The sequence below is a fragment of the Strongylocentrotus purpuratus genome, unplaced genomic scaffold, assembly GCF_000002235.5.
Source record: "Strongylocentrotus purpuratus isolate Spur 01 unplaced genomic scaffold, Spur_5.0 spur5_scaffold_18, whole genome shotgun sequence".
Lineage (NCBI taxonomy): Eukaryota > Metazoa > Echinodermata > Echinoidea > Camarodonta > Strongylocentrotidae > Strongylocentrotus > Strongylocentrotus purpuratus.
This window is the reverse complement of record NW_022145603.1, coordinates 33931480-33959218: the sequence shown is the minus strand read 5'-3', so window position 1 is coordinate 33959218 and position 27739 is coordinate 33931480. Positions and strand designations below refer to the sequence as shown.

The 27739-nt window shown below is 39.6% G+C and overlaps 1 protein-coding gene across 3 annotated transcripts; it reads right to left on the bottom strand.

Moving 5' to 3' along the window:
* LOC115925587 (TNF receptor-associated factor 6-A-like) lies at nucleotides 1–25661 on the bottom strand. 3 transcript variants are annotated; one of them, XM_030989751.1, is made up of 7 exons: nucleotides 25532–25661; nucleotides 23062–23579; nucleotides 15495–15546; nucleotides 5968–6066; nucleotides 4996–5157; nucleotides 3256–3405; nucleotides 1–2772 (listed from the first exon to the last, which is right to left on the bottom strand). In XM_030989751.1, exons 2-7 carry the CDS (start codon nucleotides 23514–23516, stop codon nucleotides 1795–1797), a joined length of 1896 nt encoding a protein of 631 aa, XP_030845611.1. In that variant the 5' UTR covers nucleotides 23517–23579; nucleotides 25532–25661; the 3' UTR covers nucleotides 1–1794. The 3 variants fall into 3 exon arrangements, with proteins under 3 accessions (XP_030845611.1, XP_030845609.1, XP_030845610.1); XM_030989749.1 differs by having other exon boundaries at nucleotides 25536–25661; XM_030989750.1 differs by lacking the exon at nucleotides 25532–25661 and adding an exon at nucleotides 24654–24729.
* Between the last annotated feature and the right edge of the window lie 2078 nt (nucleotides 25662–27739).

Sequence of the window (27739 nt, the reverse complement as noted above, 5' to 3'; positions counted from 1 at the left end):
CCAGTCTTGGTAAAGTTACAAGCACTGTACACAGCGAGATGTATAATTCATATGGGACTATGCGACACGTGCACGATATCTATTCGGTCCTGATAGATATATGATTTACCAAATATATCAATTAGTAGGCGGTTTTCCGGCAAAATTTGTATCATCACGTATTAGTCAAAACATATTCTTTCACATGATTGGTAATAAGAGCTTCCATTTTATATTTTGAGAGGGGGGCGTTTCCAAAACTGGTCTACACCTTTAATTCCCATTTCATCCACCTCATAAAACTAATTTCACTTCCATGGTTCCACAGCTCCATCAATGCCTGGCCCATTGAAGAGATCTGCTCATTGCATCATTTATAATACAGATTAATACTCTTTTTTATTACTTAAATCTATATTGTTAAATCATGAACATGATAGCCCTTTTTACATGTTATTGCAATTTAGTAAATGTACAATTAGTTTACAGGATTAATTTAATCAAAACCATTACAGAAATTTGTCTAAATATTCACAATTAACGTTATAATGGTTATGTAAATAAAATATAAACTTATATGCTCCGGACCTACATGTATGAGTGAACAGCTTATTTGAGACCAAACTGTTTTAAAGATTATATTATTAAAGGCAGAATACTTTGGCTACATAAAAAGAAATCAGTTTCTTGAAAGATTTATTGGACGGAAAAGTAGAAGATAGCAGACCAAGAGGGAAACAAGGAACCAACTAGGGGAGACATTAAGACATGGAGTGGAATGACACTGCAAGCATGTACTAGGATGGCAGAAAACAGAGATGGGTGGAAACATGTTGCAATCAACCTCCGAACTGGGAGAATATACCTTGATAGATAGATAGATAGATAGATAGATTTGATATATCAAACCTGTATCATGTGTGTTTTGGGGTTTGAAAAGTCTGTAATGACTTAAACCTAACCAGTACTGCTTATGAATGCCATGGTTTAAATATCATTAAATAGAAAAATAAACATATAAACAAAAGAAATGGAATTATTTGACAGAACCATCTATGAAGGTACTATGTCTACATGTACCATACAGCAATCAAATTTCATTTTATATTAATAGGTTGAATTATTTGGTACCGGTATAAAATATCAATTCTATTTGTATCAAGCATGGAATAAAATATGATTAGACTTGATCATTACATGATGGGCGTCAATACAAAGATATAATTAAACTATTGAAATGCATACAAATCATCCTCTGTGTGGCACCAGAAGGGGGTTAACTCATATTCTTTAATACAGAGTTAATGCCCTCCTGACTCTGAACAATCGAAGAACCTTGGGACCCGTTTCACAAAGCCTTTTTTTTCAATGACAAATGACAAAAAACAGTGACAAATCTGCTGATAACCAATCAGAAGCAAGGATTTCACTAGCTTATAACAAAAACTGTCATTTGTCACTGATGACAAGTTTCGTGAAATGGGGCCCTGCTTACATATGATGCACTAAACCACTTTCAAGAAAACACTGTGGCAAAATTATTTACTTTTAAATGCACTGCAAGCAGAGGTGAAGAGAGACAAACTGATGCATGTGACAAAAGCCCCAACAAGTACTCTGTTTGGCTGCTCCCAAGAAGGCAACTACTGCCATTGACAATACATAGCTCGTATTGCCTTTTTGGAAGCAGCTAACGATACCGGTGTACCGAATGGTGACGTGTGCTGCGCTCATGGCCTTTCATTTTGCTACAGTGGTTCATACTGCGTCATATGTGAAAGGGGATTCAAAAATGAAACTGTGATGCTTTCTAAACTAATTAGACTGTGGGTGGACCTCCACTTTGATTAAGATGGTATTGTCTTTGATGAACAATCCTTCCTTTTCCAGGGATTCGATCGAAGCAAACTCCATGTAGCCGAATCCTTTATGATTTCGAGCCGTTTTGGGTTTTTTGAAAGCGTCCAGGTTACTCTTCGCTACCAACCTTTCGGTGATGTTCTTCTGTTTCAACTCCGGGTCAATGTTCTGGTCAACCAAGGACAGAGTTATTGACCCCCTAAAAGGCCATTCCAGGGAGCTATCATACTTCCCTTGCATGAAGTGCACAAAGAGGGAAATATACAGAACTTTCCGTGTCTCTGATTTGTTTATATTGACCCTGACACACAAGCGGTATCCACAAGAGCCTGTGTAGAACCCTTCACTATGTCTGACCATCGCTTCTCCTCGTTCCGCCGACACCCGTAGCTCTGAGTACTTACGCAACCGCCAGACGAAGATCCCATTGGCGACATGCTCACGTAGATCTTTAGTCTCTTCCTGCAGGCTATGAACCTCATTCCTAAGAGTGGCTATCTCTGAATCTTTACGCGCTGCCTTGCTCTCGAGCTCTATCACCTTCTGTCTCATCCACACTTCCTTCTCTTGGAGTTCTTTGACCGTGATCCTCAAGGCCCTGAACTGATCCATCGGATCAAAGGCTCCCGATCCAAAGCTGGGCATCACAGAAGGAGACGTCACGTAATTAGACGGACCTATCTGTGTCCTCACAAGCTGTTCAGGGTCTAGCTTCCTAGCTCCATGTTCATGAACATCCGTGATCTTACCCCCTGCAGCTGTGGCAAATTCACTCATCTGACTGTCGTACGTTGCGCCCATTCTCCAGCTAGTTCCAGGGTAGCTGGTTGTTCGTGGAAGCTGAGTTTGTTGGTTCTGAAAATGAATAGCCATGAGCTGCAGGTGGGCTTCCATAGATTGAGAAACGTGTATTGCCATGCGTTCTTTAGGTAACTGCAATTAAAGGAAAGAACCGAAGGACCACAATATTAACACAGTTTCTGAAATGGCTTTGATAATAGAGTTGTCTTTTTAAGAAAAAAATATTATCATGCTGAAAGTTTCAAAATACCTGCTGTGACCATTAAAAAAAAAACTGTTTGATGAGCGCTATACAAGAACCCATTATTATTATTTTATTTATCCCTTTGCATCGTTATTACACTTACCCTTTTACACCTAATTGTACCCGTATTATCCAACAGGCACCTGATAATATCCCTCATGCATCTAATTGCACCCATATTACCCCCAAAGCCTCCTATTTACACCCCAGTCTATTAAACCCCTTCTTGCACCCGATTGCATCCCTTTATACACCCCAAATGCACCTCTAATGCACCTGATCACACCCATTTGCACTTGATTGCCCCCCTCAGCCACCCCTTTTACCCCCTCTCAACAAGTGGTATCTCCATCCCAACCATACCATCTTACCCTCTCTGAGCAGCCGAATGAAGCAAACTGGCAAGGTACTGGTATCTCAGTGCAATCATGCTGATGATGAATGTGTAGATGATCAGATAACACCTCCTTATGACAATACTCACAGCTGATTGGACGCTTCGGACACTCCGCATGATGTCTCTGTTGAGCATGAGAAGAAAGTAAACATTAACCCTTCAGCTGCGACTAAGTAGCGCTTTATAGAGACTTCTGTGGTAAATGCTTTATAAGCACTGTCTTTTAATTTTTATTATTATTATTATTAATATACAGTAGGCTTGCGGATGCACCATGTGAGAAAGAGGGAAGATTGAGGAGACCTGAAAAGGACTCTCAGTAATCTTGCTTGAGGGTTTATAGTCCTGAAAAGGACTGTTGGTATTTTTTATTAAGTTGACATTTTATAGACCTTTTCAAAATTTCAACAAGAGAAAAAGCTTTACTTTGCCTAAAACAATTATTGAATGTAAAATAAATCTGGGTATCTAAACCACCTGTCTATGGTACCTGCCAAGAGGGCCTCCTAAATGAAAATGATAGGATAATTTGTTTCTGTACTATAATTGTCATGATCATTATCATTGTAATTATCATTATCATTATAATTATAATTGTCATTATCATTATTATTATTATCATTATTATATTATTATCACTATGACCCTCCGGTCTCTCCTCCTGGTATAACTGATATGGGTTCTGCAGGTTGACCACTACACCAGGGTTTTCCCCTACTCTTACAGAAATAGAGGAGTGGGTTTTTAAAGCACCACTGCACTACTTGTAGCTACTTGCTCCCTCTATATAAAAACACAGACTACGCGGTGCCTGTTGGTCCCCCATGATTCTCTTTTTCTTATATTAATTGAGAGCTGAGTCGATGAGATAACCACCTGCCAGTGACCAAGCTGGAGCTCTAATCCTCTTGGCCAAACTAGTACAGACTGGCTTAAAGCCTACCTGCATTAGTTTGGCCAGGAGGGATAAGACCTCCCTGGGTGGTCACTGGCAGGTGGTTATCTCATCAAATCAGCTCTCTATTAAAATAACCAAAAGGGGACCATTGGGGATCAACGGGTACTGCTTAGGCATTGTTGGCTGTATAGAGGGCGCAAGTAATGCAGTCCCGCTTTAATGTGCAGAAGTGATGGCTCTCCGCTACAAAGGGTCTCCATTTAATGTTAACCTCTATTAAACCCTGTGTCCACACACAAAGTTTTCCGTGATTAGTTATACCGTTTCGGGATAGTTATATGATGAAATTGTGTGTGTGGACGCTTACAAACGATACGTCGTATAACGAAACGTCGTATAACGAAAACGATGCCCAAACATGCGTTTCGTTATACGACGTATAAAGAATCACGCCTAATCACGCCTATTAAATCACGGAGTGTGTTTGGTGTGGACGTAACTAGTATAACTAGTCGAACTAGAACGGTATAACTGTGCGGGGCTTAACGTGACCTCGAGCGAAAGGAGACCTGACCTCTCATTTCCGCTTCCATTTCATGATCGCAGTAGCAAACTGCGCACCTATACGACATTTCGCTGTAGAGTTTCATGATTACTTTCTTCTGTGTGTGGACATCCTGGAATTTATACGATGATTCTTTATACAAATTTTCTTGTGTGTGGACACCCTGAAATTTATATGATGATTCTTTATACAACGTTTCGTTATAGAGTTTCGGGATAAATTGTTTTGTGTGTGGACACGCTGTAATTTACCTCCTTTTGATTGAAGCACAGAGGACCTCTGCAGTACTGGCATTCAATCAGTCTCCTAGGACACTCCTTCTCTACATGCCGATCAATGGATCTTCTTCTCATTGAAGCACCGCATTGGTTAGGGCATGGCTCCGTTCTATAGCTACAACTTTCCTTGTGGCTCTGAAAATCAGGAAAACAAAAATGGACTATCTTATGAGTTACATAAATATATTTAAGGTAAATTCAAACTACATTGTATATAAAACGCAGACAAACTAAATATCGGTACAGTCAAACCTGCTTTAGTGACCACCTGTCTACAAAATCACATTTTTTGCTTCCCTTGAAAATGGTTTCTAATTGAAACATGTACTAAAGGAACCTGTCTACAAAGACCACTTTTTGTGTTTCACTTTGGCGGTTGCCTGTATCAGCCTTTTTTTTTTCTGGAACAATATTTCACATTGACAAAATATGTATCTCCTGTTAAGAGGGGGACAACCATTCAGGTGGTATGGGAGGGGGGGGTAGAGGCTCCCATGCCCCCCCCCCCCCTCCCCAGCCAGGCCACTGGAGATACTGTAATTCTTCTTCTTGTTCTTTAGTTGCAGTACAGGCCATCAGGTGTATTGTCGTACGTTTGAGGTGCAGTGCAGATGTGTATAATGTCTGATAAAAAGTTAACTGCGTAAAAACAACTATCGTTTTTAACGGAGCTGTACAATACATTATGGTGCATGGTGGCTCAGTGGTTAGAGCACCCCCTCATGAACGGGAGGTCGTGGGTTCGAACCCCGGCCGAATCATACCAAAGACTTATAACAATGGGACCTTCTGCCTTCTAGCTAGGCGCTCAGCATATTAGATTGGAGAAGGGTAGTAATAACATATTATGTTATGCAGGGCCCGCTGGAAGAGCAGTTTCATAACTGAAGTGGCTACCCTGGGTAAATAAAACGTTATTATTATATTATATTATACAGGTCTTACCTCAATATCCCTGAGCTCTAGAAGATCTGGACAGTCCTGATATGGGCACCTTGCCTGAAGGTCTAGGATCTCTCTTCTTACACACACATCTGGAAACATCTATATAAAAACAAAAAAACAGATCAATTAAAAAGTTGAGTTTTACAATGTACATACTGGTACTTGGATGTGATGGTTATTTTACCTGACTGCTAAGGAAGCATAAATGCTTGTAAGTATTAAGCAACCAGACGGCCGACGGCTTAAGGTCCTCTCCGAGGGACCTGGTAGTGAGGATTAATGCCTTACCAAAGGGCACTAGCGCATCGCCTTGGTTTTGAACCCGGGTCAACGGATTACAAGACCACTGCTCTACCGACTGAGCTATCGCGCCTCCACATGTACATCTCTTCTCAGTAAGTTCATTAGCGTTCATTCCTATTGGCTGCCACAAAGGTCTGGAATGGTCATCCGTGTTCATTCCTAGTGGCTGCCACAAAGGTCTGGAATGGTCATCCGTGTTCATTCCTAGTGGCTGCCACAAAGGTCTGGAATGGTCATCCGTGTTCATTCCTAGTGGCTGCCACAAAGGTCTGGAATGGCCATCCATGTTCATTCCTAGTGGCTGCCACAAAGGTCTGGAATGATCTTCCGTGCTTTGACCTAGCAGCTCTCTTCAAAGAATCCTCAAAGAAATTGCTCAAGACACATCTCTGCAATTTGAAGAACTAGCCTTTCTGATGTACATGTCAAATGATTATTGAATGAACACTGCAAATTACTTCTTAAAATATTGTATTAACTACATATGATGAGAGGTGTATACCTACAGAGTTTAACTGATTATATACTATATTTTGGAGCCAGGACCAAGAGCGCCAAGATGGCAGATAATGGTGCTATAGAAGACATCATTAGTATTACTATTATTATTAAGTATAAAACAGTATCAACGTCCCTTTTGCAATATGCATGATACATCCTGTCTCAATATCTCAACTTTCTTCCAGAAGTGCCTTTAAAATACTCTAATAACTCTATGCACAAAAAATATCTCCTCATGGATGTACTGGATGTTTTTCGATAGGATGGAGGGGTGGGGGTTAAAGGCATGAACTCAAGAGAGCCTTAAAGCGGGACTGCACTACTTGTAGCTACTTGCACCCTCTATAGCCTATATAGCACACAATGGCTAAGCGGTGTCCGTTGGTCCCCCACGATCTCTTTCTTAATGTTAATTGAGAGTTGATTTGATGAGATAACCACCTGTCAGTGACCATGCAGGGAGGTCTAATCCCTCCTGGCCAAACTAGTGCAGACAGGCTTTAAGCATGAAAGGCGTATTGAATATGGATACAGTTTGATACAGCAGTACTCGCCTGTGGGCGGCCCAACCATGAACATGATAGAAGCATCCCTTACTACAGAATGCAGACAGATTATACTGGACTGGCAAGATGTGGGAACATGCACAGAGGCTGTAATTTGCTCTAAATGTTGGTAATATCTTGCCCTCTTAGAACCCTTGCCCTATTTCCCTTTTATCCCCTTTGCACCCTCAAGGCTTGTTCAAATACAAACCGCCGCAAAAAGCCACCACAGTTTCTTTACATTTGAATGTGAATGGTAAGTGTATGCAAACAAAGGTTTCTTGAGCATATTTACTCAGATACAGAAATGTGACGTGTGTTACACTTAACGACATCATTAAAAAATACCATGGCTTGCTGAGTCATATCTGAACAAGCCTTTAAAGGCACACTGTCCTACTTGTAGCTACTTGCTCCCTCTATATAGAAAACTTCCCCAATTGGTGCCTGTTGGTCCCCCATGATCCTCTTTTTCTTATGTTAAATGAGAGCTGAGTTAATGAGATAGCCACCTGTCACAGTGACCTCGCTGGCTCACTGGGTGGTCTAATCCCTTCTAGCTAAAGTAGTAAAGCCTGCCTTTAAAGGACATGCATGTTGCCTTTTTAAAAATTATTATTTGTTATTTATTTATTTTTTTTATTTTTATTTTTTATTTATTTATTTTTTTTTTTATTTTTTTTATTTATTTTTATTTTTTTAATTTTTTTTTTTTTTTTTTGGGGGGGGGGGGGGGGGGGAGAGGTCCCAATTACCAGACGCTATTGAGGAAATATCACTAAAATAAACAATCACAATCAGGCAAACACACATGGGGAAAAACCTCTTTGTCAATAAACAAATGATCTTGCCTTATTTTTGTACTTATGAAACTTGAAACATTGACCTGTGGCATTTCAAAATGTCAAACTACATGACGGTAAACTATTTTGCTGTACTGTTATCGCTTTCATAACAACAAAACTAACACTTACTTGGCCAAACACGAATTCTACCTGGGGAATTCTGTTTACAAAATGTGGGAAAATCCCTTCTCAATGAAACCATACACGCAACTGAACGCCGCATGAAACCACACGGTCCTAAATTCATTTGTTGTTTTATTTTCTTATTTGCCTAATATCTACGAAGAGAATATATGAGTAAAAAGAGGAATTATTTTTGAAATAAAGTACATAATAGCATTCCAATGAAATGGTGTGTAGGTATTCTGACCTTTCTATTGGTATGACATATATATATGGAGATCCAGCATTTCCTTATTTCAGGCTTTGTACAATTAAAGGGCTTACATTTTGATGACAGCTTTAGGTTAAGTTACGGTGCAATAATTCTAGTGTTAGGGTTAGATTCATCATAATGTTGTCCAGGGATATGCTGAGGATTATTATTAGTGTGGCAAAATAACTATGGATAAAGTCGATGACAAGCATTAATCTTTTGAACAACATTCAACCATATTCTACCTAATGCCAACAAGTTTGTTTCTACATGACTCTTGGGATATAACAAATAATAATATGCTACGGGTACTCCTAATTACAACTTCAAAGGTAAGATTTACTGTATGTATACAAGCGACTGACCAGTAAACCACACTATCACAACGTAAGTCATAATCTTTTACCATTGACCAAATAAAACCAAACTTAAAGGTAATACAAAGTTTTGGTATTGGGTCATGAATTTGGTTCAAATGAACATATTGGAAGCATATACGATCCTACAATATTCAGTGATCGTTGTCGCGGTCGAAATCGACTCTAAAGTTATGACATTTTCAATAATAAACACTTTATGTTGAATAGCTCCCTCTCAAGGTCAAGATATTAATTAAATTATAAAACAATGTTTATTGACTAAAATTGACCGTTCGGAAATTATATACCACAACTACATACTCTGAGATTTTCATGGTCGCAGCTACCATTGTATACGGCCGTAGGAGCTATTTGAAATTTATCAAAATTTACCGGGAGCACCGGTAAATCTTTATATTCGATTTTTCTCGAAGGCAGAAACGTTTTAGGGGCTAAAATTCTGGTGTTTTTAATTCATCTACAGGGGCATCCAAATATATCAAAATTGTAAAGAATCACTATCCACCCATTTTTCAAAATTTCCCAAAACTTTGTAATACCTTTAATGGCAGAGTAACTTTATTCTACATTAACTTCTTAGTGAGATTTTGTTTGGCTATATCTGTATTCAATGACATGTTTCTGTAATACATGTACAGTGTATGAAGATGTTTCCTGGATTCCTTCACATATAACTACTACATGTACAAATGTTGTTTTTCTTCACACAGACCTAATGCCCTTCTGGCTCCAAACAGATAATCAACATGTCATCTAAGCTTTTTATGGCATCATAAAATTCCATGAAGTATTTGTCAGTCAAACGATGAGTAATTATCAACGCAGTTTCATTTCCGTAATAAAACTCCTAATGGATCAATCCGTAGAGTTTCTTAAACAAAAACAGTTTTGAAGGGCAAGATATAACTCTGACTCTCCCTCTCCCTTAAAAAAAGAGTAGATTTCACATCCACTGGTGCCTTCATGCATGATGACAGGCTGATAGAGGCTGCACAGAAGAGCAAAAAAAAAAAAAATCCTCTGAAAATGTAGATATTTGTCTTTTCTACAATTAAGATACAGTATTCAATAAACAAAGTTGCTTTGCATTATTGTACATGTTATAGAAATAAAGGACAAAATAATGAACGTACAATGTAGACCTACATGCATGTATGACTGTATGTAGCTCTCTTTCTGTCTCTCCTTCTCTCTCTTTTTCTCTCTCTGTCTGTCTGTCTGTCTCTCTGTCTCTCTGTCTCTCTGTTGCTCTCTCTCTGTCTGTCTGTCTGTCTCTCTCTCTCTATCTCTCCATCTCTCCTCTCTCTTTGTCTCCCTCTATGTTTGTAGGTCTCTTTCTGTCTCTCCTTCTCTCTCTCTGTCTCTCTGTCTGTCTCTCTGTCTGTCTGTCTCTGTCTCTGTGTGTCTCTCTCTCTCTCTCGCTCTCTCTCATATTATCAGCTGCTTCAATGGATGGGAATTCCCCTGACTTTCTAAACATGTTCCACAGGGTACAGACTCCAACAGGAAATCAATTAATAATAATAATGTATTGTTTGTGTAATAGGCGATAGAGCCCTGGAATTGGAGAGCTTTAAAGATAAACTTGAGTTCTGGTAAAAAAAAAAGGAAATGAATTCTCACAGAATCAAACAAAACTTACACTGAATGTTCAAGATTACAAAGTCATTCGCCAAACAATTTTGGTAGAAAATGTATACTGGCTGAGGAATGAGCATAGAAAGATAATGAACATAAGTAAGTAGGTCAGACACCATTTGTGTAGTCCCATATTCACCCCAATACTTTAACATGTACATGTACATGCTACATGATCAACCTTTTCTGATCCATTCCACACCTTTTCTTTCACAATGCAATCACATGACCAGAACTCAACTTTATCTTTAAGTGAGCTCCGAAAGAAAGTTACACACTTTGGCCCGTATTCTGAAGTCGTGTCTAACTCCTGTTTAACTAAACAGTTGTCTAAGTCCTGTCTAAGTCCCGTCTAACTTTAGACACGAAGTCGTGTCTAACTTTTTTGGTATTCTGAAGTTGTGTTTAAATAAAGTTAAACACGAAGTCCTGTCTAAGTCCTGTTTAACTTTAGACAACTGCGAGGGGTTGTTTACATGTAAGTCCTGTTTTAGGGCGCGATTCTGCTGCTTTTCAACGTCAACGGTACACTCTACTTGCTGACCCCAAAATTTGCGGGGGAGAACGATGGTACGTGCATTCTCTAAAATTTCAAATACGTTTTGCAGGATTTTTTCTCGTGTAGCCTATTTTTTTTCTTGATAATATTAACTATTCTTATCTACTGGTGACATCTTGGAAATTCCATAATCTATAATAAACTAACCATTCTGTTGGAGAAGTTTCTTTTCTGGTTCTTCTGAGCACTGAGGCACTGATAAGTAGTGTGTTTGTCAATCTCAGTCTACAGTACCAGTACGTGTACTACGTACGTACTACACAAAGTACATGCAGTCTAGTCATTACGTCACGATCACATCACCATGGTACAAGCATGCGCACAGCTAGCTGTGCGCGTTAATTTATTTATCCGGTGCGCGCACGCATGCGCATTGGGTCTTACGTCAGAATTAACGCCTACTGGGCATGCGTAGAAGTCGTGAAGTACTAAGAGTTAAACACGACTTGCGCAGAACTTAAACAGTTGTTTAGTTAGACGAGACTTAGACACGACTTCAGAATACAAAATTTAGTTAGACAGGAGTTAGACACGACCTCGCGTCTAAGTCCTGTCTAAGTCGTGTCTAACTAAACAGTTGTTTAACTTTAGACGTGGCTAAGTTAGACACGATTTCAGAATACGGGCCATTATATTCATGATGCATACTAGTGCAAACCATTAATCCGAAATGTTCTCAAATGAACCAAAAGTTATGAATACTAGGTCTGTATTACACAAGCTTTACATTTAATGAAAAACTATCTTCACTGATCCTGTAAAAATGCCAACGAACAGGGACCACTTCTTTCATATGGCCAAAGATACAATGTACATGTTAGCCCCATCAAAAGCATTAGAACTCAACTACAGTATACTATATTGCAGTACAGCATACATGTATGTGTATTTTGTCTATACAGTAGTAGTAATATTAATTGAAAGAGAGGATGTACAGATGCACTCATCCAAAACAACACTGAAATCTCATAGTGGCAGCTTGCACTTACTGAATTACAACACGGTAGGTTTAGGGAATCCCCCTATTCTTAACAATCTGATCGCTTATCAATACTGGCATACTAGCTCAGTCGAACAGGACATGAACTTAAAGAGCACAAACAGAGTTGATCAAGGTCTTCTTGGCTCCTCAAGGTTCTCTACAAGGAAACTGATGATCAGTTTACAAGTAGCATTGAAAGTTCTCAAAAAGGGCAAACCTATCTTAAGTAGGTCAGGGTATCTGTGTAGTGTGACATACTTTCATTTTCCTCTTTCGATACAAGCTAATCTTGAGCTCTGGTATGGGCATCCGGGAATGTCAAGAGAACATGGCTATAATTCACTCTGGATTGTTTATCCTGCAGTAGATTGGTTGTTCAAACCAGTAAAATAAAAACAACCTCACACGAACTTGCTGGAAATCATCTTCACTAAAAGCCACAACCTTCATTTGCACATACCGGTAGTGACCTGTGTTTAGCAAATGGTGTCATGTACCTTGGTTTCCTTATCTTTCTATGCTCATTACTCATCCCCTATACATTTCCTATCAAAATTGTTTGGCACATGTCATTTATTTGTTATCTTGAACATTCGAGCATCCCCCCCCCCAATTTTTTTTTGTTGTTGTTTGTTTTCCCTTTGACTTTTCACCATCACAGAATACATTGAAAGTCAATTGAAGGTCAAAGAAAGAACGATATTCATTGAATGGTCATAAAGTCGGCGCATGTAGAATGTTACTATTGTTAAAATTATTGTTAAGTGTTATATCCTGGTCAGAACCTGAATGATAGCGATAAGGCGATAACTAGAATTTCAATAAAGGCTCGTCCAAATTAAGATGAATTGAAATTTTACATGGTATTTTACAAAAGAACCGTAATAATCTAAATAAGTAAGTGATAAATATACAATGTACACAGACAAGCAGAACTTAGAGTTAAATAGACATTGCATGATTATCAACATTAATAACAGATTAAAGGGTGAGAAGCATTTCCAGAATTTGAAAGTATTAAAGGGAAAGTCCACCCCCAAAATAAGTTTGTTTCGATAGAGGCAGAATAATAAGAAAATCAGGTGAGTGAAAGTTTGAGCAAATTCTGAATGAAAATAAGAAAGTTATGAATTATTGAAGTTGTGATCAATCTAATACAAATTGGCAACTCTGTGACTTATTATACGAGCTCTCCTTCATTTGCTTTGTGCATAATATTCCATAAAATCATGTTTTCTTCGTTATTGATGATGGAATATATATTTGTTCCTTGCAGGGGGAGTATAGAAACATATTTGCAATTATTATATTTAGGGTGCATGTATGGTTGAAAGTTTTCTTGAGGGAAAATGAAAATTTTAGATTTTTTTAGTACTGAGCAAATGGAAGTTGAGCTCGCATGATACGTCATAGAGTTGCCAATTTGTGTTTGATTGATCACAACTTCAAAAATCCTAACTTCCTTATTTATAATCGGAATTTGCTCAAACTTTCACTGACTTGTTTCTCTCATTTTTCTACTCCTATTAAAACTAACTTAATTTCAGGATGGACTTCCCCTTTAAGAGAGAGAGAGAGAGAGAGAGAGAGGGGGGGGGGGCAGCACAGAACCGAAGTCCGACATGGGTTCCATGCTCAAAGTTTTAAGTTATTTTATATTTTTGTCTTACTCCTTATCAGCTGGCCTACAGAATGCCTGTTTAAGTTTTTTAAGTTGATTTCATACATTCTAGCCGTACATTAAATTTTTTTTTTTTTTTTTAAATCACAATTTTTTTGGGGGGTGATTGGTATGCTTTAACATTGTAGTTAGTTTGACCTCACAACATTATGATTATATGCACTTTGCATTCAGCACAATCAGTACCAGGTAATCACATCTGAATATGAAAGCTTGCCAATCACTATGAAGATGACGGACAAAGAAAGAGAACAAAATATACAGTTCCTCATTCTACCCTCAACAATTGCTGTGGTAGACAAAGGATTACAAGTAATGTGTAGAACAGGTGTCACATGCATATTCACCTGTGCTACTTATTTTTACATAATAGCAGTGAAGGGATGTTCCTTTGTCTACCACAGCAATTTTTGAGGGTAGAATGAGGAACCGTATATTTTGTCCGCTTTCATTGTCCGTCATGTTCATACTGAAAGCTTGTCATAAAGCGTTAACAAATGAAGCATGCACCAACTTTGAATGCCTTAATTAGGAAATGGAAGAGTGAAAAGTTGCGTAGTCAAGACAACTCACATCGACTCAACATGGTCTTTACACATGGGGGTTTCCCCCATTTTGTTGAAGGATATGTTATTCATATCAGACAGAAATGTCACCTCAAATTCTTGAAGCTATTGACATAAGGTCACTTGTCACTAAATGTGTGAAGAAAGGGGAAATTTGTTCCCTTTTTCATTAATTATTGAACTTTGGTTGAACTCACAAAGTCTATCACTGATCCTCTCTTATATTTATAACAAAATAATGTATTTCTGATATTGATAGTCAGATTATCTGTACAGTGGAACCTAGTTATAACGAGGTCCTTGGGACCAAGGAAATTACCTTGTTATATCAGGGTAAAAAAACAAAAGAATATAAAGAGCTGGGACCAGCAAAACCACCTTCTTATAACCTCATTATAAATCAGGGCTCTTTATAAAAAGGTTCCACTGTACAGTAACATGGATGAAAAAGTCTAATACAAGTGAGCTCATTTATGTCATGCTTTCAGCAAAGCATATGTTCCTTTAAAACATTTGGATGTTAAGGTTACCATGTATTTGTCGAGAAATCCACATCTTTAAAAAAAAATTCAATCAGGTATCCGACATATGCCCTGAAAAATGCAGGCTAGATTACACCCTTTTTGTCTTGGCATTTAGAAAATCAAAAACCCTTAATTCCAAATGAATGTTGATTCCTGTCTAAGGGAGAAAGATAAAAGATGAGAAATAAAGAATCTCCCATTTTTTAGATTTTTAATGTACATGTACATTAAAATACAGCTTCCTATCGACCAACAGTCGTGGTAGACCGGACTGTCGATCACAAGGTCCGCATTTTCATTCCCGCTGTGGCACTTATATGTCCTTTGGCAAGACATTGATCTACATGCGCCACACTCAACCCAGGTGATAGGTACCTGGCAGGAATTAATTCCTTGAAATGCCGGAGCGCTGTAATGGCAGCCGTGCTTAAGCCAGGAGTGTCAAGTCTGACAGACATGAGCGCTATACAAGAACCCACTATTACTACTATTATTATAAATAGTTTCAATCGCAAGCAGAATTCACTTGATATCAAAAGCATATTTGACTGTATACATACTGACAAATAATTCTGCATAACATCCTTTTACTAACAGCTTTATACATGTATACAATGTAATACTCACCTGTGCCTCTGTAAGAGATACATTATCAACTGGGCAGCGTAAACCAGCATTCCTATGGGAGAGAGAGATCGACAGATATATATCAAACTATATATCATAAACAAGAGTGATTGACAAGTATGTATAAATGTAAATCATAATGCTATGTATAATGACAATACTGATTATGAGAATGATGATGGCAGTAATGATGATGATGATGATGATGACGACGACGACGACGACGACGATGATTGATTTTATTTTTTTTAATTTGAAAATTAAATAAAGAACCAACAAAATAATCATAATAATACAATAATAATAATAATATTAATACTAACCATGACATCAAGAAAACAACAATAATATTATTCATACACATACATTGTACATACACATGTACAGTACATGTACTTACATGTACCTCACAAAATAATTTGGCAAGTACTTATCTCTTTAAACAGTCTACTATCTCTTGGTTATTTTGTAACCAGCATTTTCCCCTCTATCAATGTATCTTCATCTGTCCTCATATTACATGTACAGATATGCTCGTTTCTTGTAACTGTAAAATGATATTGTAAGGTAAGCTTATCAGCTGTGATCTAACTTTATTTTGTAAACAAATTAATATTTTGATAGACAGGCTGTCCGCAGTGCCTCTAATTTGATTTTGCGATAACAAACATTCTCAATGCATCATAGCAACTTTAGCAAGTCGTCTAGCTTAAAGAGCTGCAGTATAGCATGAGAACTTGAGAAGTATGGGGAAATTCCCTTCAAAGTTACTTGAATATTACTTGCAGATTTAAGAAGTTAACAAGGCAATAATGCTACTGTATATGTAGTACACAATGTAGCATGAGATGGAGAAGATAGGGGAAATTCCCTTCAGTTGCTCGCTTACTCAAAGCAGGGCAAGGAGATAATGTCATGAAAGACAATAAAATGACTATTGTTGGAACAACACACTGTTCATAGTATAGAAATTGATTTTCTTGGAATATATATGTTTTGAAATTCAATTAGCATATTCTTCTCATTCCAATATGGTGAATAATCACGGCGTTTGGACAGATGCACAATTTTTTTCATCTGAAACTATTACCTTAAAAAGAAATGAATTGTTAACGTTTCAAATCCATATCAAACACAATACGAGAGTAAATTACTTTGTTCGTACATATGTATTATCTGTGATGAGCTAGAAAATTAAAAAAGGAAATTCCCTGAATGTACTTGTACAACTTCAAGCACAAAGCAAAAGAACATTAAGCGATTAGTACGGTTTGTCATGAAAAGAACAGAAACAAAACTTCATGTAATTATCTCAGACATTTCCACAAAGAACCCTCACAAGTTAATGCATTAGGCTATTAGGATCCTTAATCAATGTTTTGGAATCGCCGCCCTCTCAAAAAATGAAATGGAAGCTCTTATTACCAATCATGTGAAAGAATATGTTTTGAATAATACGTGATGATACAAATTTTGCTGAGAAACCGCCTACTAAATGATATACTTGGTAAATTTGGACCTGATAGATATCGCGCACGTGTCACGTCGTCCCATATACATCTTTTTGTGTGCAGTGCTTGTAACTTTACCACGACTGGGCCAAATTTCTTATCATTTTGATGATTCCAGTACCTTGCAGTACACACCAATACTTATATGCTAGATGATCAACCTTTTCTGATCGATTCCATAACGTTTCTTTCACAATGCAATCGCATGACCAGAACTGGTCTTGGTTTTAAACAGGCAAGGTGACATGTCCATCCCACTTTAAGGGGGGGGGGGGGGAGGGGCACTCCAATTCTGCACATGTAGAGTAAGCCAATCAATTGCCCCGGCATCACAAGGCTTTTTGATGTATGCTAAATGTAGTTTGGAATGAGGAAATACAGAAGCTTAAATTCAAATAAAGTTCCAGCTCATTACTTTGCTACCTAAAGGGCTGCTAAATGCCATCATTCAACGCTTTCACTTCCTTTCAGACCAGTGTAAACGCTCCATTACTGAATAATATTAGTTTCTGTTTGAACGTGAACTGTTATAATTATCCACAGAAAATCATCTCTGCTAGATACCAGCCTTTAAAGCCCCACTGCACTTGTTATAGCTACTTGCGCCCTCTATATAGTTAACAATGCCTAATCGGTGCCTGTTGGTCCCCCATGATTCCCTGTTGTTATTTGCGAGCTGATTTGATGAGATAACCACCTGTCAGTGACCTTGCAGGGAGGTCTAATCCCCCATGGCCAATCTAGTGCTCTAGTTTCCTGTCAAACAAGAGCACACTGGGCATTCTCATGGATAAACATAAAATAATGCATGATTTTGAGTGAGCTCTGAATATTCCAGAGAAAAATTGAGATATCTCATTACTGATTTTTTTTTAATGGGGGGGGGGGGGGGGGGGGGGTTGCCTACCAAATTTCACAGACAGGGGAAAAGGATACAGTGTGGATTACTAAGGACATCTTAGGTGCACACACGTACCATGCTTGTACTGATGGATGATTTACTTGTGTAGCCTACATAGACATGTACCAGCAAAAAATACTTGCAGTGGTCTAGCAGAAAACGAACAATGTGTTTCCAGAAACTGTGTTTTTATGAACTAAAGCGATTGGCATCACTGGTATCTTATTATGCACTTCATATTTACGACAATGAAACAAAGTCTGGACCCCCAAAATTTCGGCATTGTAATGAAGGGTATGCAGGCCTCGAATTACATCAAATTTGGGTCAAGGCCACTTTTTTGAGAGGGCACAAATCCACTGAAAGGGGCACAAATCTATCCTAAGGGGCACTAAGGCCAACGTGGAAAGTGCGCGTAAAATCACCTCACGCCATTGTTTTCAAGGTTGGGGGGGGGGGGATATGTGCACCCAGGGGCGGATCCAGGATTTCTTCCTTAGGGGGGGGGGGGGCCACTTTTTTTTTTTTTTTGGTCTCGAAATTTGAAAATTTGACATTTTGTTCCCTTTGGGGTGGGGGGGAGGTGGGGGGGGGGGTGAGGTCACCTTTTTTAGATCAGCCATTGGCATAATTTTTTTGTGTGTGTGTGTTTCATTTAAAAAAAAAAAGGGGGGGGGTTTCTCTAAAATACAGACATAAAAAAAAACGAAGGGGGGGGGGGGGTTTAACGCCCCAAAACCCCCCCCCCCCCCCCCTGCGTACGTGCCTACTCGTCTGAATACAGTTCCCCTCCCTCCGCGCAAAGCTCGGAAGCTTTTACGTTTCATTAAATCATTAGAGAAAGAAGACAATTCGTTGTATCGTTCTCGACTCTTAATCCTTGTCTAAACTCAGTTACCCCACCTCCTGCGCGATTGAAGCGCGGAAGCTTTGACATTTAATTTAATTATTAGAGAAACAAGACGATTCGTTGTACCATTCTCGAAAATAATACTCGCCTGCATGAATACAGTTTTCCCCTTCCCGCGCAAAGCGCGGAAGCTTTTATGTTTCATTAAATCATTAGAGAAAGAAGACGATTCGTTGTACCGTTCTCGACTCTTAATCCTTGTCTGAAGTTCAAAAATGTTTTTTGTCTGCTCCTTTTTCTTCATACGTCCTCTTCCTTTTCTCTCCTCTCTTTTTTTGGCTTTTTTTTTGGGGGGGCGCCCCCACTGCCCCCCCCCCCCCGGCTACGTGCCTGCGGTCAGATGAACATCTTTTGATACCTTGTTCGCCCCCGGAAACTCATGGGTTGAAGGCAAATTACGGTCAGATAAGCATTCAGGGGCCCGCCTCAGGGCCCCTGGTGGAGTCGAGGGTGCGGAAACCCCTGAATTTCAGGGGTTTTAGGCATTTGATTACGGTCAGATGAACATATTTTTATACCTTATTTGTGACACTGGCAGGATACTGATTGGCGTGAGGTCCAGTGGGCGGAGCCCCCAGAAGCCCATGGGTTTAAAGCATTACATTACCGTCAGATTAGCATCCAGTGGGGTCCAGGGGGCAGAGCCCCCGGAAGCTCAGGGGTTTAAGCATTTGATTACGGTCAGATGAACATGTTTTTTTACTTTATTTGTGACACTGGCAGGACACTGATTGGCGTGAGGTCCAGCGGGCGGAGCCCCAGAAGATCAAGGGTTTAAAGCATTACATTACCGTCAGATTAGCATCCAGTGGGGTCCAGGGGGCAGAGCCCCCGGAAGCTCAGGGGTTTAAGCATTTGATTACGGTCAGATGAACATGTTTTTATACTTTATTTGTGACACTGGCAGGACACTGATTGGCGTGAGGTCCAGCGGGCGGAGCCCCCAGAAGATCAAGGGTTTTAGGCACTAAATTGCAGTCAGATGAGTATCAAGAGGCCTGCCAAAGGGCCCTTGGTTGGGTCCCGGGGGCAGAGCCCACGGAAGCTCAGGGGTTTTAGACGTTTAATTACGATCAGATGAGCAATTTTTGATACCTTATTTTGTTGAGAAACTGGTAGTTAACTATTTTTTATTTCTTGCTCTCTTTCTTTCTATTTCTCTTTAAAATGCTTTTCAAAAAAAAAATTGGGGGGGGGGGAGTTTCCCCCTTTGACGTTTCATTGAATTATTAGAGAAAGAAGATGATTCGTTGTACCGTTCTTGACTCTTTATCCTTTTCTGAATTCCAAGGGAAGCGCGGAAGCTTAGATGTTTTAATAAATTATTAGGGAAAGAAGACGATTCGTCTCGATCTCGACTACCGGTATTATCCTTTTCTGAACTCAATTCACACCCCTCCCGCGCGATGGGCGGAAACTATGACGTTTTAATTAAAACGTATGGGAAAGAAGACGATTCTTTGTACCATTATCTCGACTCTTAATCCTTTTCTGACTTAATTCCAGACCCTACTCCCGAGAAAAATCCAAGTTTTTCACTGATTAAAAACTGTGAAAACGCACCAAAAAAGGTCACAACGCGAAGTAAAGATGTTGAACCAACGATGGGTAAACAAAACTTCCCGATATTGATTGGTTCAAATAAAAAGGATGGATTGAAAAACTAAGCCTGAGTCATTACGGTTTTCGTGCCAAACGTTTCAGTCATTTGGATGAAGACATTCTTTCATATCTCCGTATCGGCAATTAAGTCCCGCCAATTAATTTAGGAGTTCCATATGGGAAATTAAGTCTCGCCAATAATTATTGTTTTAGATCTCCGTAGGGGCAACAAAGTCTTGCCGATTATCATTGTTTTAGATCTCCGTAGGGGCAACAAAGCCTTGCTGATAATTATTGTTTTTAGAGCTCCGTAGGGGCAACAAAACCTTCCAGTAATTATTATTTTTAGAGCTCCGGAGGGGCAACAAAACCTTCCGGTAATTATTGTTTTTAGAGCTCCGGAGGGGCAACAAAACCTTGCCGACTATTATTGTTTTTAGAGCTCCGGAGGGGCAACAAACCTACCGGTAATTATTGTTTTTAGAGCTCCGGAGGGGCAACAAAACCTTGCCGACTATTATTGTTTTTAGAGCTCCGTAGGGCCACAAAACCTTGCCGATAAATATTGTTTTTAGAGCTCCGGAGGGGCAACAAAACCTTGCCGACTATTATTGTTTTAGAGCTCCGGAGGGGCAACAAAACCTTGCCGATTATTATTGTTTTAGAGCTCCGTAGGGGCAACAAAACCTTCCGATAATTATTGTTTTTAGAGCCTCGGAGGGGCAACAAAACCTTGCCGATAAATATTGTTTTAGAGCTCCGGAGGGGCAACAAAACCTTGCCGACTATTATTGTTTTTAGAGCTCCGGAGGGGCAACAAAACCTTCCGGTAATTATTGTTTTTAGAGCTCCGGAGGGGCAACAAAACCTTCCGGTAATTATTGTTTTTAGAGCTCCGGAGGGGCAACAAAACCTTCCGATAATTATTGTTTTTAGAGCCTCGGAGGGGCAACAAAACCTTGCCGACTATCATTGTTTTTAGAGCTCCGTAGGGGCAACAAAACCTTCCGGTAATTATTGTTTTTAGAGCTCCGGAGGGGCAACAAAACCTTCCGATAATTATTGTTTTTAGAGCCTCGGAGGGGCAACAAAACCTTGCCGACTATCATTGTTTTTAGAGCTCCGTAGGGGCAACAAAACCTTCCGGTAATTATTGTTTTTAGAGCTCCGGAGGGGCAACAAAACCTTCCGATAATTATTGTTTTTAGAGCCTCGGAGGGGCAACAAAACCTTGCCGACTATCATTGTTTTTAGAGCTCCGTAGGGGCAACAAAACCTTCCGGTAATTATTGTTTTTAGAGCTCCGGAGGGGCAACAAAACCTTCCGATAATTATTGTTTTTAGAGCCTTGGAGGGGCAACAAAACCTTGCCGACTATCATTGTTTTTAGAGCTCCGTAGGGGCAACAAAACCTTCCGGTAATTATTGTTTTTAGAGCTCCGGAGGGGCAACAAAACCTTGCCGACTATCATTGTTTTTAGAGCTCCGGAGAGGCAACAAAACCTTGCCGACTATCATTGCTTTTAGAGCTCCGGAGGGGCAACAAAACCTTCCGGTAATTATTGTTTTTAGAGCTCCAATGGGGCAACAAAACCTTGCCGATAAATATTTTTTTAGAGCTCCGGAGGGGCAACAAAACCTTGCCGACTATTATTGTTTTTAGAGCTCCGGAGGGGCAACAAAACCTTGCCGACTATCATTGTTTTTAGAGCTCCGGAGGGGCAACAAAACCTTGCCGACTATCATTGTTTTTAGAGCTCCGGAGAGGCAACAAAACCTTGCCGACTATCATTGCTTTTAGAGCTCCGTATGGGCAACAAAACCTTTTTGAACATTACAAGTCGGGTTGGCTTACGATGACTATAATGTCGGCAAAACTTTTGTGGATTAAAATATTGTGGCCGTAAACGGTTTGATTTTGAAAAGGGCATTCCGGCCAGTGAGAGGGGCATGGCGGCAAATTGCCGATTGCCGGTGGGTAATTCGAGCCCTGGGTATGTACTGTATGCATGTACTAACTCTATAAATTTCATCCTTGACCCCATTTCACAAAACTTGTCATCAGTGACAAATGACAGTTTTTGTTATAAGCTAGTGAAATCCTTGCTTATAATTGGTAATAGCATGTATTTGTCACTGATTCTTGTCATAGTCTCCTTAAAAAAGGCTTTGTGAAACAGGTCCCAAGAGCCCCTTCTAGGAAAGTAAGAGTGGAGCCCTGCAGAAGGGCAGACAATGATGCAATTTTGAGTTGATAAAAAGTCTCCTTTGTTAAATACTTAACAATCCTAAATGGATTTATCTACAGAGCTTTCAATATATAACCAATATTTGATATGTATACTGTAAAAGTAGAAATATTTGCAGTATATTACATGTAATTTCCATTGTGATCATGTGATTTTGCACTAAGATCGACAAACGCGGATTGTACAACTCACATGTTTTGAACAGGATGAATTGCGTGCAACACAAATTTAAGAACCGTCAAATATGTTTTGGGGTCGCTCAGCGCGAAAAATTATTCACACGAAAATAAGAGCGTTTACAGTATGCTATCTTGTGAACGCTATAGATATGTGTAATAAAATTCCATGAAAGGGTTAAAAGAAGAGGAAAAAAATATTAACCAATATGACAAACCTGAGACACCTTTTGATACAGTCTGAGCAGAAGCGATGTCCACACTCCGTCTGAACAGGGTCCCTGAGACACATCAAACAGATCGGACACTCATATTTTGGATCTAGAGTGGGTTCAAAATGATAGTCATACCCACTAGGGAGGGGCGATTCCGCACCCCTATTAGGGCTCCTTAAGAGAGGCAACGGCCCAGTCACTTGACACTGGTTACCGTCGGGGTTAAAGGTCATACCGACATGACCTTGGATTGTCGCCGGGATGTGACCAAAGTTCCTGTAGTAAGCTTCCGGGATTGGGGGCGGTCCCGTCGGTTGTTGGACGTCATGACGACCCCCGGTCGGTGAGCTGTAGCCACGTTGAATCCCTCGTAGCTCATTAACGTTCGGTGACTGAGGACGCCCTACGTACCGTGGGTCCAGGCCGGGATCACTATTACATGGATATTGGCCACTCATGATGTCCTTTTCATTCTCACTGGGAAGGACATTGTGGGTGGAGCCTATAGGTGGGTGGAGCCTCTGAAAAGAGTAGACATGGAAAATGAAGAGAGAAAATTACTCTTTTGTTCAACTGAGCTTTGTATTTGCCTTTGGAAGCAAAGCAATTATATATACATTCAAACCTGCTTTAGTGACCAACTGTCAAGTTCAAGTTCATTTATTTATTTCATTTTCATAAAAAACACAAATTCAAATAAACATACAAAGAATGTTCAGTTAAATAATTTCAAATGGAATGGGAGAACAAAGGAAAAGCCCATGGTGGCCTTGTATAAAAATTTCCCCGAATATTATCTACAAAGACCACCTGTCTACAACAAGCACATTTTTTGTTTCCCTTGAAAATGGTTTCTCATTGTAACATGAACTAAAGGAACCTGTCTACAAAGACCACCAGTCTACAAAGACCACTTTATGTGTTTTCCTTGGGCGGTCGCTGTAGACAGGTTTGTCTGTATACATTTATGCATGTTAGTTTTCAAAAGGAATCATGCAAAAGGCTGCCTGTAGTTATTCAATATTAAGTTGAATTGAATCATAAATTTAATTAACATTTTACGTTGAAAATGAAGAAGTTGGGGTTTACTATAACATACAATTTGATAGTTCATCCATGCACACAAATGCTACTTGGTCAATTTCAACAAGAACAAAAATAGAAATCTAATTTCAAATCTCTCTTCCACATATTACAGAGGCACATTGTGCTACAATCGTTATATCCTCATTGTCTTGAACTCCTCAGCTTCTTCTGTTTCATTGCAAAACAAAGAAATTGAATAATAACATTAAACAAACACAAACAAACAAGACAAATAAACACATTGGCCTATTAATCTTAGGAAGAAAAAACATAACCTTAATCAAAGCAAATGAGTCTGAATCCTTATAAAAAAAACATGTAGTACGATAAATATACATAACTAGAAAAGAGGTTTTATAAAATGTTTTGAACAATATAGCATCAACACAGTTACACAAAATTTAGAACAAAAAATCAAGTAAAAGAATCAATTTTACCAGAAGAGCAAAGTTAGAGTATCCTGCAATAAATCCATTATATTTCAGAAATACTGTATTTAATACAAATACCTTTTAAAAAGCTTCTCGTATCGTGCCTTGTATGCTTTTCAATGATGCACAAGCAGTCCACTCCTTAGTGTAGCATGTAGATTAACAACAAATAGTCCCTATTTGAGTCCTATTCAACTTGCTAAGCCTTCTGGAAAACAGGCTGACCTGGTCCTGCTAATATATTTGTCTATAGTCAGTCAGTAGACTATAAATAAGTAAAAGCCACCCGATCATAACAACTGCGAGAGGCCCTGTGTTTGTTGAACAGATCTGCTCTGCTCAGCGATCCCTGGTAGGGTAATTCAGGTTTATGAGATAGCAGGGTTTAAATGAATAAACAAAATCAATTGCAATACACACTGAGCTGCCCAAAATGGGGAATTGGGAAAATAAGGGGAAATCCCTTTTCTGAAGGACGCGCGCGCGCGCTCGCTTCATACGTACATCGCATGTAGATCAACGACTACTTACTATAGCTCTAGGCATTTTCAGAAATTGTAGGGCCTATAAAGCCTATATTTTACTTCTATATGCAGGAAAGTATCACATAAATTGTAACATTTATCCGTGGAATCAATCACGTTAATCAATCCAACCTAATTAACGTAGAAATATTAGGGACTGCTTTTGCGAATTTTACATCATTCGTTCAACTTCCTCTTCCAATTCGCCGAAATTCACATGCATCCGTGTAGCTATATCGTACAACTGAGCCGTACCTCCCCGACAGATGTGGCGCAAAGCCTGTACTGTAGGCTGTAGCAACATTTGTTGTATAACTGGCGCCGACGTGGACAAACATAATTTATAAAAAATACCACCACCAATATCTTAATGCCACTTCACTGAGTGGATTCCAATGCACGAGACAGAAGGAAACTGATTCTCTCACTTACTTACCTTAAAGATAATTTCGTTGAGTACAGTTTGTACTCATCCTGGCCTACTCGGTCTAACGAGAGACATCTAAAACAGTTTACACTGCATTTCCACGCACTGCATACTCTATAACTAGCACTCGACCGTATACTCGCGCGCTCCACGTTAATTCGCGACTCGGCGGTACGGTGCGCGCTCGACTGGTTTACATTTCGAGTCATGATGAAACTTGAGGAAAAGTGAACAAAAATTCGTTTTTTTGTTTTTTTTTAAATATAAAGATCATTCATCTTTATATCGTAAATTTAAAAAATTATAAAATTGGGCGCAGGAAAAGCTATCTGCACACTTGACTCGGTTGAATAAAAACTAAAATAATAATCAGTATTATTTGTAAATAGAATGAAAAAAAATATTAAAAAAATAAAGAGAGAAACAGAAAAGGGAAGAACAAAGCAAAAATATCATCCTTATAAATTGAAGAGTTATGGCCCCTAATTACTAGTCTAGTATTTGGGGGCCATAGAGTTATTTGAATCGGAGGGTTTAAACTGAAAATGTCTTTCATTGGTGGACTCAGGGGGCACAGGGGGCACGTGCCCCCCCCCCCCGTTTAAAGGGGGGAGGGGGAAAGAAAGAAAAGGGAAGAGAGAAAGAAGAAGAAAAGAGGGAGGACAGAAAAGGGGAGAGGAGAAAAGGGAGGGGGCAGGAAGAAAGGGGAAGAGAGAGGAGAGAAAAGTTGGAAAAAGAAAAAAGGGGGAAAGACGAATGTGGGAAAAGGGGGGGAAGGAGAATAATAAGAAGGGAAAAGAAAGAAAGGGGGATTATATTATAAAAAGGTGTTTTCTCCAGGAAAGGGGCGGGGAAACGTAATTTTGCATTGTGGACGATATGGGGTCCCTATTGCCAGGCGTGTAGCCCCCCCCCCCCCCCCAAAAAAAAAGAGATGGAAAAGAGGGGTGAAAGAGAGAATTTGTGTGAGTTAAAGGAGAAAGGAAACAAATGAAAGAGAATTAAACAACGATAAAAGAGGTGCGGGAGCATGAGGAATAGCATTTCTCTTAACCCTAAAAAGGTCGGGCTATTTGAGGTTTTAATACGGCTGGGGGGAGGCATCATGCCCCCCCCCCTAAGATCTATAAAAACAACTATGCCTCGAATATTAAAGCAGTCATTATAACTTTTATATACCGAAAAGGGTCATAGAATACATGTGCGACTTACCAATCATGGTAATCAAGTTTGTTTACGCTATCGAGACCTAGTAAAGGGTGTCTGATCCAGGCGCGGATCCAGGATTTCCTAGGGGGGGGGGGGGGCAAATTTGAAATTATGCATATAGCTCCGTTTAGTCTCATTTCACAACGCCCCCTGTCGTCAGAGTCAGCAGCCATACCTGTTAGTTAGCCTATGGAATTGTACCCCCAAAAAAGTCGTTAGCAAAATCATTGATATTCATGAACGGTCAGACAATACAGCCTTTTAGTACGTAACGTATAGTGAATGGGAATGGGCGATGATCCGTCCAGGAGGTAGAGGTCAGTGGTTTTTGCTGGCAATGTTCACGCGAGCGAAAATGAGACAATCGGAGCAATATGGCGAACCAAAATATTGGTAGGTTTTTTTTTTTTTTTTTTTTTTGGGGGGGGGGGGGGGGGGACAACAACAACAAATCGCCATCACCCCACTCTTACATGCAGGCCCCGCTGAACGTTTCTCGGCGGGGGTCAAGGCGTGGAGCCCCCAGGGAGCGAATCCCCAGAGGCTCAGGGGTCTTATACATTAGATAACCGTTAGATGGGCATATTTTGATACGTTATTTGTGACACTGGCAGGTCACAAATTGGCGTTGTGTCTAGGGGGCATAGCCCCCAAAAGTTCAGGGTTTTTATACATTAAATTATCATCAGATAAGCATATTTTTATACCTTATTTGTGACACTGGCAGGTCACAAATTGGTGTTGGGTCCGGGGGCGGAGCCCCTAGAAGCTCAGGGGTTTTGAGCAATAAATGACGGTCAGATGAGCATATTTTGATACCTTATTTGTGACACTGGCAGGTCACGAATTGGCGTGGGGTCCAGGGGGTGGAACCCCCATAAGCTCAGGGGTTTGGGGCAATAAATTAGGGTCAGATGAGCATATTTTGATACCTTATTTGTGACACTGGCAGGTCACGAATTGGCGTGGGGTTCAGGGGGCAGAGAACCCCGGAAGCCCAGAGG

What these genes read in the sequence shown, in the direction of transcription:
- LOC115925587 (XM_030989751.1), bottom strand. Translation starts at nt 23,516, where the DNA reads ATGAGTGGCCAATATCCATGTAATAGTGATCCCGGCCTGGACCCACGG. An exon ending in TGTATCAAAAGGTGTCTCAG is followed by an intron (nt 15,547 to 23,061) that starts GTTTGTCATATT and finishes TCTCTCCCATAG; the next exon opens with GAATGCTGGTTTACGCTGCC. An exon ending in TGTGCTTCAATCAAAAGGAG is followed by an intron (nt 3,406 to 4,995) that starts GTAAATTACAGC and finishes CATGCTCAACAG; the next exon opens with AGACATCATGCGGAGTGTCC.